We start from the raw sequence: 15,015 nt of genomic DNA, 5'->3' as shown, positions 1-15,015 counted from the left end.
GTGTGTGTGTGTGTGTGTGTTAGGGAGTTTGTTAGTGATGGGAAGCCCTTCATTTTATTAACTAGGGAAGATTCCAACTAGGATACAGGTGGGCACATGTGAAGCCATCAGAAACCCGGGGTGAGAGTAGGGAGTAGGGGGTGCTAAAGGACATTGCAGACACAAGATTAATCTTGGTTTGCTCTTCTACTCCATTTGATTGTCTTCCATATGGTGTAAGAAGTAATGCAGGCCAAAGAAGTAGTTTCACCTAAGAAATATAAAAGAAAATTGGAATCTCCGCTTCCTATAATATAACTTCAATTCTCTTTATTTTTGAATCATTTAGGGAAGACTTCAGATGTGGGTGGATGTTTTCCCCAAGAGTTTGGGGCCACCAGGCCCTCCTTTTAACATCACACCCCGGAAAGCCAAGAAGTAAGTAATTTTAAGACCCTGTTATATAGGGCTGGGTGCTTGTAACAGGACTAAAGGAAAAAGTACCTTCAAAATGTGCTCCTTTCAGATACTACCTGCGTGTGATCATCTGGAACACCAAGGACATTATCTTAGATGAGAAAAGCATCACAGGAGAGGAAATGAGTGACATCTATGTCAAAGGGTAAGATTATCGTGCAAGAGACTTTGACAAACTCGGGGAATGAAACAGACTCTCTCATTCTATAGGACTGCTATGACAAAGTACCACAAACAGGGTGGCTTAAAACTATTTATTGTCTCACAGTTCTGAAGACTAGAAGTCCAAAATCAAGATGTCAGCAGGGCCATGCTTTCTCTGAGGGCTCTAGGAGCATATCCTTCCTTTGCCTCTTCCTAGCTTCTGGCGATTGCTGGCAATTCTTGGTGTTCCTCGGCTTGTAGAGGTATCACTCCAGTCGCTGCCTCTGTCTTCACATGGCCATCTTCCCTCTGAGTCTGTGTCTCTGTTTCTCTTCTCCTCTTGTGTAAGGATACCAATCATTTTGGAGTAGGATCTGCCCTATCCCAGTATGACCCCGTGTTAACTGATGACATCTTCCAAGGCCTTATTTCCACATTCACAGGTATGGGGTTAGGACTTCAGCGTGTCTTTTGGGGGACATAATTCAATCCATAACACCTTCATTGAGTTTCATTTTCAGTATCAAAGGTGCCCATGATAAGATTCTTGATCATTTGAAGCTATTTTATCTTCTTAGTGCAGTCTGCTTAGGAAACTCCTGGGAGACAGAGGAGAAAGGAACAGAAAGAAAAGAGAAATCTGTATGGATCTTGTTTATGAGCAGAGATATCTAATAACCATAAGAATTGCTACATATTTCTTTGTTTCTCTTTTAACGAAGTGAGTTTTCTTCAGTTTATTCAGCAGGTTTGTTATTTCTGACACCTTTGGTCCTGCAGTTTATTTGTATTCCTTTTTGATGCCTTGAATAAGAAGCCTTAAGAACACAAGTACAGCTTCCAACATTTCTTTTTATATGTATTTTATTAACAATGTCTGTAGAAAAGAGGAAACATTAGCATATTTCAAAAAAAATCACTAATTCCACCAACACTTACTGAGTGCCTGTACCCAACATGTAAAATGCCGTATTTGTTCACTATTCTGTTACTTGCATAATTTAGTTCCAGATAATCCATGTTGTGTATGTTATGTGTTATGGCTTGATCCTAGATGTTGAATGCAGTATAGCATAGTGATTGAGAACCTCGACTGTGGAGCCAAACTACCTGGGTTCAAATCCTGGTACTTTCAGTAAACTCACACTATCTAAGAGTTCTCATCTGTAAAATGGACCTGATACTACAAAATCCCAGGAGTATTCAGAATATTCAATTACTCAAAGCATTTAGGACAGTGCCTGGTACATAGTAAACACCATTTGAGTATTAGCTAGTATTATTACTGTTTCACAGGGGCTGGCTGAGTTTGGTTCCTTGATAAGTGAACGATAAGACTTGTTGAGAAACTGACATACTTACAAAGTGAGAACAAAGTTTCACTCATGATCCCAAGTGGCTCTCAATCAAAACTTTTGTTAAAGACGTAATTATTATCATTTAGGTTCACTGTAAATGGGGAATGTTTCATCAAGGTCTTCATCATTCTTTCACATTTCAGGATCTTATTACCATTCCCCAGGGAAAACTAATCTCAGCTAATTATATATATGCAAATTTGTTTGACTATCATGAGCTCTTTTTTTTTTTTTTTTTTTCAAATCAGGGAAACAAACTCAAGTAAATACTGGACTGTGAAAACTCCTCTGATAAAAAAATAAAGCACAACTTAAAGTACCATGTAATATTTGGAATTAAAATCTAAATACTATATGTGGAAAGATGGATAATGCATAAACAACATGCCCAGCACTACGCACATATGTGTATTACATACAAAGCTATACATACATATACAAATTAATACATCTCGAGTAGTCGTTTTGGATTGATACAATAGCCACAATAATAGACTCAAACATACCAATGATCATGAAGATGGTGCAGGATGGGCAATGTTTTGTTCTGTTATTTATAGGGTCGCCATGAGTCAGAGTCGACTTGACGGCAACTAACATAACAACTGAGTATTTGTTTAATTCGTCATAAAATTAAAACATGAAAATGTTTCTCATGGCAACAGAGAGGGAGAGCTACAGGTGGTGAGCGGTTTAGGAGAGGATGATGGTGACACTTCGGGGATGGTTCAGGTGGTGAAGCCACTGAGGTCATAGCCAAGAGAGCGTCAACTATCTTCAATGAATTAGTTTAAGTTAATAGTCAAAAGAAGTCTAACTAATTTAGCTAGTCAGTTAATTGACTAGCCAAAAATAAAACTATTGTTGTTGTGTGCCGTCCAGTCAATTCCAACTCATAGGGACACTATAAGACAGAGTAGAACTGCCCCATAGGGTTTCCTAGTCTTGATTGATGCTAATGCCACCACTAATAATAGGACCTCGTATTAGCAAACAACTTTAAAGTCTTCGTGGTCCTTTGAGACAGGGTATCAGAGCTGGACTTTGGAATCAGACTGCCCTGGGGGTATATACTTAAATTGGTCAGTTACTAACTGTGTGACCTTGCGTAAGTTACACGTCCTCTCTAAACCTTAGTTTCCTCATCTGTAAAATGGAGATTGCTATATAGTTGTTGGAGCCCTGGTGGTGCAGTGGTTAAGTGAGGACAATGATATGTGCCACTTTCCCATGGTCAATATGAGGACAGAATAAGAGACCATGGCTTAGAAGGGGGGAAATCTAAAAGGTCAGCTGTTCGACTCCACCAGCTGCTCCCTGGAAGCCCTATGGGGCAGTTCTACTCTGTCCTACAGGGTCGAAATCAGTCGGAATCAACTCAGCAGCAATGGGTTTTATATAGTTGTTGGGCAGAATAAAATAATGCACGCAAAGTTCCTGGTTCAGAGCAAATGATCATCAGCATGAGTCAAGTATTTCCCCCCTTCTAAGCCATGGTCTCTCGTTCTGTCCTCATACTGACCATGTGAAGAGGGCACATATCATTGTCCTCACTTTATAGATGAGGAGATGAAGCTCAGAGAGTCAAGTGGCAGAGCAAGTTCACAGCCAGGCCCGCCCCCTACCAAGAATCTCCATCTGTGGGGCCCAGGCATCAATAGCTTTAAAAGCTCTCCAGTTGATTCTAATATGCAGTCAAGGTTGAGAACCATGCAGTCTGCCACTTTGCCAGTCTAAAGTCAAATGTTACCCCCGGTTCTAAACCAGGAGTCTTCCCAGTAGCAGGCAGATATGACAACAACTTCCTTCCAGGCACCTTCATTCATTCTTTCCTTCAACTGGTATTTATTTTAGTGTCTGCTATGTGCCAGGCACAAATCAAAGGAAACTTTTTGAATGTTAATATCTTAATTTCTAAGTTCTTTACTGAAATGAACTCTCATAGATATGCATATGGAAATAACATCTTCCTTGCTAGTCTGTTTAATGCAATCATAGTGAATTTAAGAATAATAAAAAAAGGAAGCCGTAAGATTACTTGATTCATACCTTTCTTGTTTGTTTAAGAAAAACACGGAGAAGGAAATGCTAAAATTTTGAGCTAACACATATTCATTTAGCTTATCTGTGTTGATGACAGACACTAATGAGTTATGGTTATGAAGACTAACATCACAGCCGGCAAACTTCAATGTACCCAAAATAGAAGCTAAATTGTTGATATTTTCCAGAAAATTTCATTTTATCCTTGCTAACTGGAGTCTAAAGGATTTCCTGCTTTGGTTTTAGAAGAATTATATTTTATTTGGCTAAAACTTGTGTTGGATGCAACAGAGTGCCTCCCCTTCATAAATCACCCCCAGTGCTATAGATAACTGGAACCTGTCCAAGAAAAGTGCATTAATTCTCCTGCCCTTCACTCCCCTAATCACTGCACAATTTTGCGGCTAGATTACTTGTCAATCACACTAGGCTAAGTCTGTTTGCCTCTGCTTTTCAGCTGGATTCCTGGCAATGAAGAAAACAAACAGAAAACAGATGTCCATTACAGGTCGTTGGATGGCGAAGGGAATTTTAACTGGAGATTTGTTTTCCCATTTGATTACCTCCCAGCTGAACAGCTCTGCATTGTTGCTAAAAAAGTGAGCATTGAAATATGCTGGTCGGAAGTGGATGTCACAGGCCTTCCTTAACTCAGAAACTAATAGAATGTCGGCGCTTCTCAGGAACTCAAGGGTCATTGGGTGCAGCTCCCTCTTGGTGCAGATGGGGAACTTGAGACCCACAGAGGTGTAGATACTTACCCAAGATCACACAGCTATGACAGGTATCTGTGTAATTAGGAAGTATAAGGAATGCTACTTTCCTTGGCAGCAGGGTGAAGGATCTGGTAAAAGGTAGAAGTAGGGTCTTGTTATCAATGCAAGTGTGTTTTTTATGTGATGAGGAAACCAGTTTCTTCCCATGAATAGGCAGAACTATTGGACTAATTAGCCAGACAGATGCAAAATATTAAAGTAGATGAGACCTCCCTTTCACCTTCCTTGTTAAACCTCAACATCTGCCTTACCTTCTTCAAAAGCACTTCCTCGAGAATGCAGGGCCGTTGTGGTCCTGATTACTAAGACTGTCCTTTTCGGAGCTCAACTCAAACTGATTTATTGGTTCATGTTACTAAAAAATCCAGGGTTAGCTGGCCTTAGGAATGCCTAGTCCCAGGTTGAAATGATGCCTTGAGAAATTCCTCTCTGCCTTCCTCTGTGCCTCATTTCCACGTGGGCTTTTCCCTCATGGAGGCAAGATGGCTGCCAGCAGCCCCAGCTCATATCCTGTGTTCTCAACAACCTCAGCAGAACAAGAAGAGCGGATCCCCGTGGCTCCAATCAGAGTTCTGGAGTCGGGCCTCAGGGTCTCTTCCAGTTTGAGGCCACCTGCTTATCCCTGAACCATCCATCGTTGCCCAGGGATGCAGCGCTGTGATTGGGCCGGCCTTAGAATTAAGGGTGGAATCAGCTTCTCCCAAACTGAGTGGACTAAAGAGGAGAGGACAGTCCCCAAGGAGAATCCGGGCCCTTTCATCCAAAAAAGGGGCCTAAAATCTCAGCACACAAAAATAAGTCTTCTTTAGCTCCCTGCCCCACCACCCACCCCACCCCATCCCACTCCTACCCTCTATAACCTATACACTTTCCCTTGCTCTGCCTGGTCACCTTCTCTAGCATGACCTCCACAGGACAGTCAGATGGGGCCAGACCAACAGTAGAATGGGATTCCCAGCCCCTCAGATCCAGGCTTTCTCAGCCCTGCAGAGGGGAAGTTTCAGGGATTAAACATAATAAACAACCCAACAAATTTCTTCCAAATTCATGGAGCACTGGGGGAAATTCTCTTTCTGCTGGGGCCAGAGGAACTTAGGTGTAATTGGGCTATAGAACTCTTATTATTTTTGGCTAATATTGTCTCGGCAGAGGCAGGGACCAGAAGTGAGAACTCGGAGGACTCTTACTCAGGCCTCCCTCCACTTAACCTTTATTGTGAGGGGACTGGGGAGTCTTAGTTGACCACACATGTAAAAGTCAGTGGTATTTTTCGAAAGTCAAAAATGCCAGGACATTTTAAATCTGCACTGATAAGAGAGAGAAATCTGGGCTGTAGTCTCCCCACCCCATGTAAAATGAAAACGCGCTAGGAGAGGATTTCTAGTCCTCTTCCACTCAGACATTTCTGTGAGGTGGGTGAAGTCGCCTGAGCAGAGGTGACACCCCAGCAGGTGATGTAGTGGGCGGGCATAGAACAACTTGGCTTTGGAAAGATAATCTCATCAGGCCCTAGTGGTCTTCAGGGGCCAGATTAAATCACTCCCCAGTGCAGGGGTGGCAGCAGGAATTCACACTGATAGGAACGTGGCAGGAAACCTCCTGTTTGGGAATTGCCTAGGACATCCTTTTTGTCACCCAGCTGATGGGGCCGAGATTTCCTGGGGAGCCTGCCTGCCCTCCATACACATGGATTGGGGGGTAGGGACAAGGGGAGGTCATCCAGGGGATGCAAAGGAGAGAAAAGGCCCCATGCCTTGATGTTAGGGTTTCAAGAGGCTGAAGACAAGGGTCTTGGAGTCCAGTAATTGGTACCATTTGGTTTGTCTGTTTCTCTTGTCATTTTAGGAGCATTTCTGGAGCGTCGACCAAACTGAATTTCGGGTCCCACCCAGACTGATCATTCAGATATGGGATAATGACAAGTTTTCTCTCGATGACTACTTGGGTAGGGCTTACACTGGATTATTTTCTCTAAGAAATTATAGTTAGAATTAGTGAGACCAATTAAAACTTGGAATCAATTATTTGAGTCTCCAATGAACGTTGATAATTTATTGGCGGCACAGACAGTACTTGGATTACCTGGCAGTGTGGCCCACTGGTTGTCTGTCTTGAGTCCTCTAAGAAGAGGGCACAGTGAATGTCACCCTTTTCATGGGCCCTGACTACTCTCAGTTGCTCCTGTGGAGGACCTGTCTCTCTATGAAGACTCAAATCTTGTTTTCACAAGGAGATGTCCACCGCTGCATCCACTTCCAAACCACCCACCTCAACACTTTAGAATGGGCTCCCACATCCTCCTCCACACTGCTTCCGAAAGTTACCAAGGTTACCTAATCCCCAACCCATTGCTGTCCTCCTCTTTGGCTAAAGGTACATGCTCTACCCCCTTTATTCTCTGTGGCATTGTGCTCGCCTGATTTGACTTTGCTCTCCCAGCCTTGGCTCTGTCTCACTGGCTGATTCTATCTCTTCCTCCCACTCTTTAAATACTGGCCTACCCTACAGTTCTTTAGCTCTTCTCCGGACCCACAGTGATTTGACCACTCCCGCCTCAGTTGAAGGTGAAGCTCCCACTGTCCCCTCTCAACATGTGACTCTAAACCAGTGGAGCCTGACCTCTCAAGATGCCTGTCGTGGAATCATAAGAAACTATTATGATGATTACTCCCATTTGCCAACCAGAACCTTTCACCATTGTATTTGGCTGGCACCTCCAATTCACCACGACTGCAGTCAAACTCAGCCTTTCTTCCCCGACCGACCTCATCGCTGCTCTCCTCACGAATGTCTTTTGCTGTTTGAGGCACTGTCATTTCTCCAGCCATGCAGGTGGAAACACCCACTCAGCTGCTCAGTCCTAACCATGTAATCTGCTTGATCAGTCACATTTATTTTCTTATTTCTATTATCTCTGCCACTTGCCAGCTCAGACCTCATTTTCTCACAGCTAACTTTAGCCCCTAACTTGTCTCCCTGCCTCAGTCTCGCTTCCAAGGGATCTTTCCTGGCAGAGGAAAAGCCCACGGTGGCCAGTGGCTTATCTTGTTCATCCCTTTACCCCGAACAGCACCTGATGCAGGAGCTTTGACTTAATTGGTACTCAGTAGCAGCCAAAAGAACAAATGTGCTGGCTTGTATGCTGACTTATAGAGCATATGAGTGAGTAGTAAAGATGTATACACTAAATTCCAGAATAATAGAGAATTAATAATGTAAATAGTCAATTTAAATGTAAAAGAAATCATCTGACAACATATCAGGAGAATGACTATATTTCAAAATGGCTAGTGAGCAAGTGATGGTAGCTGTCAACAAAAAGAGAGACAGGATAAAAGCATGCGAAGGTTCAAGAAAGGCTGAGGTAAATCAGAGTTATGGATCCAATTAAATGATGAAGGACACTTTCTAAGCCTGACAACTTAAAGGGAATCTACCACAAACCACCTCATTGTTCTTTGCTGTCACTGTCAAAGACCAGTTTCTGGCCCCAGTAGTCGATAGACTTGATCCCACATCACAAACAGCATTTTCTTAAGGAACGACTCACATGAGATCCCACACCCAAAAGACAGTCAGGCGAAAATGATACTAAAGAGTTTATGCCTCTTATCATGGAAAGCAAAATGTCCTTCTGCAGGTGCCCTGATCTGGGCTCCCTAGTTCCTGGTGAGAATTTTCTATTTAGTTAGCTATGTTCCTTCTCCAGCTCTTTTTCCTGAGATTACACTAAGAGATACTTGAACATGCATGTTTCTGCAGAGCTTCTCATGTTCCAAGAACCAGTTGTCTTTACCCAAAGCCAAGTGACCTCTCTGTTCAGGGAAGCTCAGAACCAAAATGACCAAATTTCAAGTCCAAGGGCCCTCAGTTCAGTGGAAACTTTGTCCATAGATGTTTAATTATTCTGAGTTTATAGAACAACTCTGTTTATGCTCATGTCTTTGAGAAAGAGAACATGTACTTCTCTGTCAGATGCTGGGCAATAGACAGATATTTCCTCTGCCATTTTCCATCCTATCTAGAAAGAACTTTAAACATCTACCAGGGTCCCCTTCTCTAACTTACCCATCACCTGTTCAAAATCACTGTCTGCTTCTCCTCTGACAAGAACATTCTGTTTACTTATGAATGATGACAGATCCATTTGAAGCTTCTTTAGGCTTAATGTTGTTTCCTTGGCTAGGTTTCCTGGAACTCGATTTGCATCACACAATCATTCCAGCAAAATCATCAGAGAAATGCCATTTGGACATGGTTCCAGACCTCAAAGCAATGGACCCCCTTAAAGCTAAGACAGCCTCACTCTTTGAACAGAAGTCCATGAGAGGATGGTGGCCATGCTATGCAGATAAAGATGGCTCCCGCGTGCTGGCTGTGAGTATTTCTTGGTTAAGGATCACTTATTTCTTTTATCATTTAGGTTTTGCCCTTTGTTGATAGATTAAATCCAGATAAGATAAAGAAGTGTTAAATTGGTGGGACTAAGTTATGGGAATGGTTTGTACCTGGGATTACCACAGATGTTGGGAAATGCTGTATGTGTTTAGGTTCAGGGAAAGATAAGAGGGTTGGAATAGCCAAGAAACTAGGAGCTGATATGGTTGCAATGTATCTCTTTAGGACCTTTCCTCACCAAGAAGGTTTGATTTATGCTAAGCTTCCAATACAATTCAGTACAGAAAAAAGAACTTCAAATTGGAGGTGCTCTCATTAAAAAAAAGGAGGGAGTTAGGCAGTGAGTGCTGACATCCATAGAACAAGAAGATCATAATTTACAAGCAAGTTTGGCTGACTCAGGGTATACTTTCATATAGAAGCAATAGTATGAGTTATCACACCATGTCACAAAAGACTACCTTTCCGTATGTATTAATAGCTAACGTCTTGATCACTAATTATGAACCAGGCAGCACACTAAGTGCCTTCCATACATAATCTCATTTTTTAAAGCAACTTTGTGGTATACTTTGCATGCAATAAACTGAACTCATTTAAAGTGTACATTTCAATGAGTTTTGACAAAATGTCACCACCATAATCAAGACCAAGAACATTTCTATCACCTCCAAAATTTCCTTGTGCCCTTTGCAGTCCATTTTTCCCTCCACCCATCCCAGGCAACCACTGATCTGCTTTCTGTCACAGTAGATTAGTGTCTTATTTATTTAATACTGCTATAACAGAAATACCACAAGTGGATGGCTTTAACAACAGAAATTTATTTTCTCACAGTTCAGAAGGCTAGAAGTCCAAAGTCAAGGTGCCAGCTCTAAGGAAAGGCTTTCTCTCTTTGTCAACTCTGGAGGAAGGTCCTTGTCTCTTTGAGCTTCTGCTTCTGGGCAATCTTCATGCAGCTTTGCATCTCTCTTTTCCCACCTCTGCTTTCTAGCTTGTTTGTTTTATCTCTTTTATATCTCAAAAGAAAGAGATTGACTCAAGATGCACCCTACAGTAATCCTACCTCATTAACATAACAAAGACAACCCCTTCCCAAATGGCATTATAACCTCAGGCATACAGGTTAGGATTTACAACACATGTTTTGGGGGGACATAAAATTCAATCCATAACAATTAGCTTGCACATAATCTCATTTAATCCTGCTGACAACGCCATGAAGCAGGTATTATTTCCATTTTATAGACTGAGCAATTTGCCAAAGTCACCTGCCCAGGTTTGTCTGACTCCTAATCATGGGCTCCACCGCCTAAATGATTCAGTGTCTTGCTTTCTTAAATGTTGGTGACCTAGTCAGCTTTCCTGGGTCCTAGGAAGTCTGTCAAAGCCTTAGTTAAGCCCGGTTATAAAAGTGGGCAAATTTCTAGACCTCTTTCAACGTCAATGTTCTCATCTGCACATGAGGATAATAATAGTACCAACTTTATAGGGTTGCCATGAGCATTACATGAGATTACCTGTACAGAAGTCTTAAAAGAGTGCCCAGCACATCACTCAGGAACCTGTCAGCAAGGAAGAAGCATTCATTCATTCATTCATTTCAACTAGTGTACATCAGGTACTTACCATGTGCCAGAATCAGCACTGAGCAGTGGAAGTACAATGTTCAGCATGAAGAGACATGGCCCTGCTCTCTTGAAGCTGGCAGTTAATTCTCAATAAATGCTAGATATTGTTATTAGCAATATTCAGGTTAATCTGGGCCCAAGTAAAATTACAAAGGAAGGTATGTGAGAAGGCAAGGAGATTGATGTGAGAAGGATAGAATGGCAGGGATGCAGAGAACGAAAAGCAGAGAGCAGGGAGGAGGGGAAAGCAATTTGTCCTCTCAGTGTCCCACACGGAATCAGTTCAGAAACACATGGAAGAGGAAATGTGGTGAAATCTCTTGAGGAAAATTTAAGGCAATCTAAGGATTGGTTTACAAGAGTAAAAATCATTGCTTGGGGAATACTCCTTGGGTTGAAATAAAAATATTTGTGAAACGTGATGTCATGTGTTTAACCTGTTCTGCTTTACTGAAGGGGAAAGTGGAGATGACGTTGGAAATCCTCAACGAAAAGGAGGCCGACGAGAGGCCAGCCGGGAAGGGACGGGATGAACCCAACATGAACCCCAAGCTGGACCCACCAAAGTGAGAGGCCTTCTTTGTTTTCAACCTTGTCTGATCCCAGACACCTGCAGTCTGAAAACTCCCCCTCCAACTGGCTTAATGGAATGGATTAGTTGTTGTCCGTTGAATTTTGTACTTAATAGTGGGAGGTGGGAGGTGGAGAGGTTGGTGATTTGACTTCATTTTAACCACTCTCCTTTCCCATGAAACCAAAATGCAGTGCGTCTTCAGGATTTTAGGAAACTGTAATATGTTACAAGTGCCTTTCACAGCCAACTACGGGGAATTAATATCTTTTCTTGACCTTATGAATGCCATTAATTATTGTTTAAACTGTGTTATGCTCCGAGATAAAATATTTGTCCCTCCCAAGATGGGAAAGTAATACCATTTCTTTGCAATGCAGCCGACCAGAAACCTCCTTCCTCTGGTTCAGCAACCCGTGTAAGACCATGAAGTTCATTGTGTGGCGTCGATTTAAGTGGGTCATCATCGGCCTGCTGATCCTGCTGGTCCTGCTGCTCTTCATGGCTGTGCTCCTGTACTCCATACCGGTGGGACCCCTCAGCCTCTTGTCTTGGCTTTCTTGTGCATTGTGGTCGGTTATCTAACTTGGTATTTGCCTTTATTGCCATTCAGAAGAGTGACTCCCCTAGCAATTGAGGGGTCGCAACCCTTCAGTTTTTGGAACGATAAAAGTAATACGCCCTGAGATTAGAATTACATTCTTATCGTTTCGTGAGTTACAGACAGACTTTATCGTCTGAAAAGAACTTTGGTGTCAGGGATTCTAGGAGACATAGCTCAGACCTTTATCAACACACCTGGACCTTCGCCTGCCTTCCCAACTGATCTTCCTGCCTTCAGTGAACCTTCCTGTTTCAAACCTTCCTGCCTACTAACTCCTTTTCCGAGCACCCAAGGCCCTCCAAATCTGGGCTCGTTTGTAAGTCTATACAAACCATGTACTCCACCCAAACTAGATTGTTCCTCTTCCTAAACGTTCATGGCCCTTTCTCACCAGGATGCCTTTGCCATTCTGTTCCTTTGCCCACGTTTTGTCTATCAAAACCATACCCATTCCTTAAGGCCAAAGTCACTATCTCCTCCTTAAATTTCCCTTAATCACCCCAAACATAAATGGGAATCCAAATGGGAAATTTGGTAGTATGCCTAGAAGTGATATCTTAATTCCTCCATTCAAGAAATGTATTAAGCATTTACTAAGGCTAGGAGCTAGGGATACAGAGGAGTCTCTAGGTGGTACAAACAGTTAATGCACTCAGCTGCTAACTGGAAGGCTGTGGGTTTGACTCCACCCGGAGGCACCTTAGAAGAAAGGACTGGCAAACTACCTCTGAAAAACCAGCCATTGAAAACCCTACGGAGAACAATTCTACTCTGACACACATAGGGTTGCCATGAGCCAGAATAGACTTGATGGTAATTTTAGAAAAAGGAGCAGGCGGCTACAGAGAGGACCAAGGTGATTTCTGCCCATGAGTGGCTCATAGTCTAGGAACAAACAGACATAGGAACAAGTAAATTACTATGAGAGGCAAGCTGTTACAGAGTTATGACTGTGGGAGCCAACTGCTGAGGAAGGTTTTACCAAGGAGGGGACATTTAAACTCAGTTTGCCAAGGGGAGAAGGGATCATCCAGGCAGAGGAAACCTTGGGCAGAAGCAAGGAGTGTGACACTGAAGGCCACAGTAGGCATTCGGAAACTGTCACTTCAGTTCATGGTAATAATACGGACTACTTCACGTTTAGTAGCATAGTCATAGTCATAGCATATGGAGCCCTGGTTGCACAGTGGTTAAGAGCTATGACTGCTAACCAAAAGGTTGGCAGTTCAAATCCACTAACTGCTCTTTGGAAACTCTCGGGGGCAGTTCTACTCTGTCCTATAGGGTCGCTATGAGTCAGAATTGACTTGACAGCAATGGGGTTAGCATAGTCATATAGCCATAATAGTGGGCATTTTGTGTCTTAGTTCTTTTCCAGTACAATACTTTCATTTTTTAAATTATGCATTGTTGTTGTTATTAGGTGCCATCGAGTCAGTTCCAACTCATACTGACCCTAAGTACAACGAACGAAACTTCCGGGTCCTGCACCATCCTTACAATCATTGCTGTGTTTGAGCCCATTGTTGCATACACACTCGTTATTTGCTTGTTATAGGCAGTCTGATCTGGCCTGAACGTTTAAAAAATTCTTCATTGTGTTTTTTTTTTTTCTTTCATGATTTAGATTATGTTGATTTAAACCAGTGGTTGTCAAAAGGGGCAATGTTAAAAGGGACATTTGGGAATGTCTAGAGACATTTTTGATTGTCACACTGGAGGGTGCTACTTGGCATCTAGTAGATAGAGACCAGGGATGCTGCTCAGCAACCTGCCATGCACAGGGCAGCCCCTACAGCAAAGATCTGTCTGGTCCAAAATGTCAGCAGTGCCAAGGCTGAGACACCCTAACTTCAATACATACTATTATCACTATTTCTGTTTCCTTTTCAGAACTATTTGTCAATGAAGATGGTGAGACCAAATGCATAATGAAAGCAAAGGCTTCTTTTCAAGAGTCATCCACCAGTGAGAGAATCCTGCCTTCATTTATGGATCAAAATCAAGTGTGATTTTGTTTGTGTCTGAGGCCACAGACACAGGACACACGTCTGTTCCCAAAGGGTCCAAGTCCCAGAAAGCCAGGCCGACGAACAACATTTCTATCTTATTATCTTTTGAAGCATTAAAAGCTTTATTTTCTAAAGTTTTCACCGTATTTTCCAGAACATTTTAAAGGTGGCTGGTTCCATTTAAAAATCATCTTTTTGTGAGTTGTTAGTTCTATAATTCAATTTTTGGAAATCACTGAAACGGAATTGAAAATTTCTATATCTTGACTTCATACAATGCTTATTTGTAATAAACGAAATGGACTGTGCATTATAAAAACAGAATAGTGAGAGTAATTCTTATTTATGCCCGCAACCATTGTTATGATATTTTGTATGGATAAACTTCATGAGACTCTATTTAACCTCTGGAATGAACCCAAATAAAAATATTCCACCTTTTACACATGGCTGCTTGTTGCAGTTGTGGGCACAGTTGGGAAGGAGGCAGTTTCTAGTTCCCTGGGTCTCAGTGGAAGGAATGCCACAGCATACCCCTGGGCCGTAAACTCCTTATAAGGGTGCGGCCAAATTTTGACCAGTGGGTCAAACCGATGCTAATGTAATAAACAGTAACAGCTAACGTGTGTTAAAGGGACTCATTCCATGCACAGAATTAGCTCATTTAATCCTCCACATAAGTCTATAAAGGTAAGTAACACTATTAACCCCATTTTACACCTGAGGAAGCTGAGGCATAAAGAGGGTTAAGTAACTTGTCCAAAGCAACACAAGCAATAAATAGTAGAGCTGAAATTTGAACCAGGTAGTCTGGCTCCCGAGCCCACTGTCCGAACCTCTCTTAACCATGATACTACAGCACCAGTAGGAGGGCTGTCAAGAGGAACATAGACAGTCAAACGATGTAGTGACGGTAGCAACATAGTGTGACTGCATGCTGGCACCAAAGACCGTCGGTATGTTTCCTAGAACATGTGAGAACATTGTCCTGTTAATACATGAGGCAATGCTGACATTAATAA

The 15,015-nt window shown here is 42.3% G+C and overlaps 1 protein-coding gene across 2 annotated transcripts in view; it reads left to right on the top strand.

Annotated features, from left to right (window-relative positions):
• The window catches only part of MYOF (myoferlin), a 169,564-nt gene extending 155,130 nt beyond the window's left edge, over positions 1-14,434 (top strand). For both annotated transcript variants that reach the window (XM_004369943.2, XM_004369942.2), the window contains 8 exons: positions 329-417; positions 506-601; positions 4,459-4,600; positions 6,623-6,722; positions 8,964-9,154; positions 11,263-11,372; positions 11,758-11,905; positions 13,875-14,434. In XM_004369943.2, coding sequence (XP_004370000.1) covers positions 329-417; positions 506-601; positions 4,459-4,600; positions 6,623-6,722; positions 8,964-9,154; positions 11,263-11,372; positions 11,758-11,905; positions 13,875-13,913 — 915 coding nt within the window. In that variant the 3' untranslated portion in view covers positions 13,914-14,434. The remainder of the gene's footprint in view (positions 1-328; positions 418-505; positions 602-4,458; positions 4,601-6,622; positions 6,723-8,963; positions 9,155-11,262; positions 11,373-11,757; positions 11,906-13,874) is intronic.
• Positions 14,435-15,015: the final 581 nt, after the last annotated feature.

This window comes from Trichechus manatus, unplaced genomic scaffold (genome assembly GCF_000243295.1).
Source record: "Trichechus manatus latirostris isolate Lorelei unplaced genomic scaffold, TriManLat1.0 scaffold00007, whole genome shotgun sequence".
NCBI classification, from domain to species: domain Eukaryota; kingdom Metazoa; phylum Chordata; class Mammalia; order Sirenia; family Trichechidae; genus Trichechus; species Trichechus manatus.
Note: the sequence above shows the minus strand (reverse complement) of the source record. Positions and strands in the feature narration are given on the sequence as shown.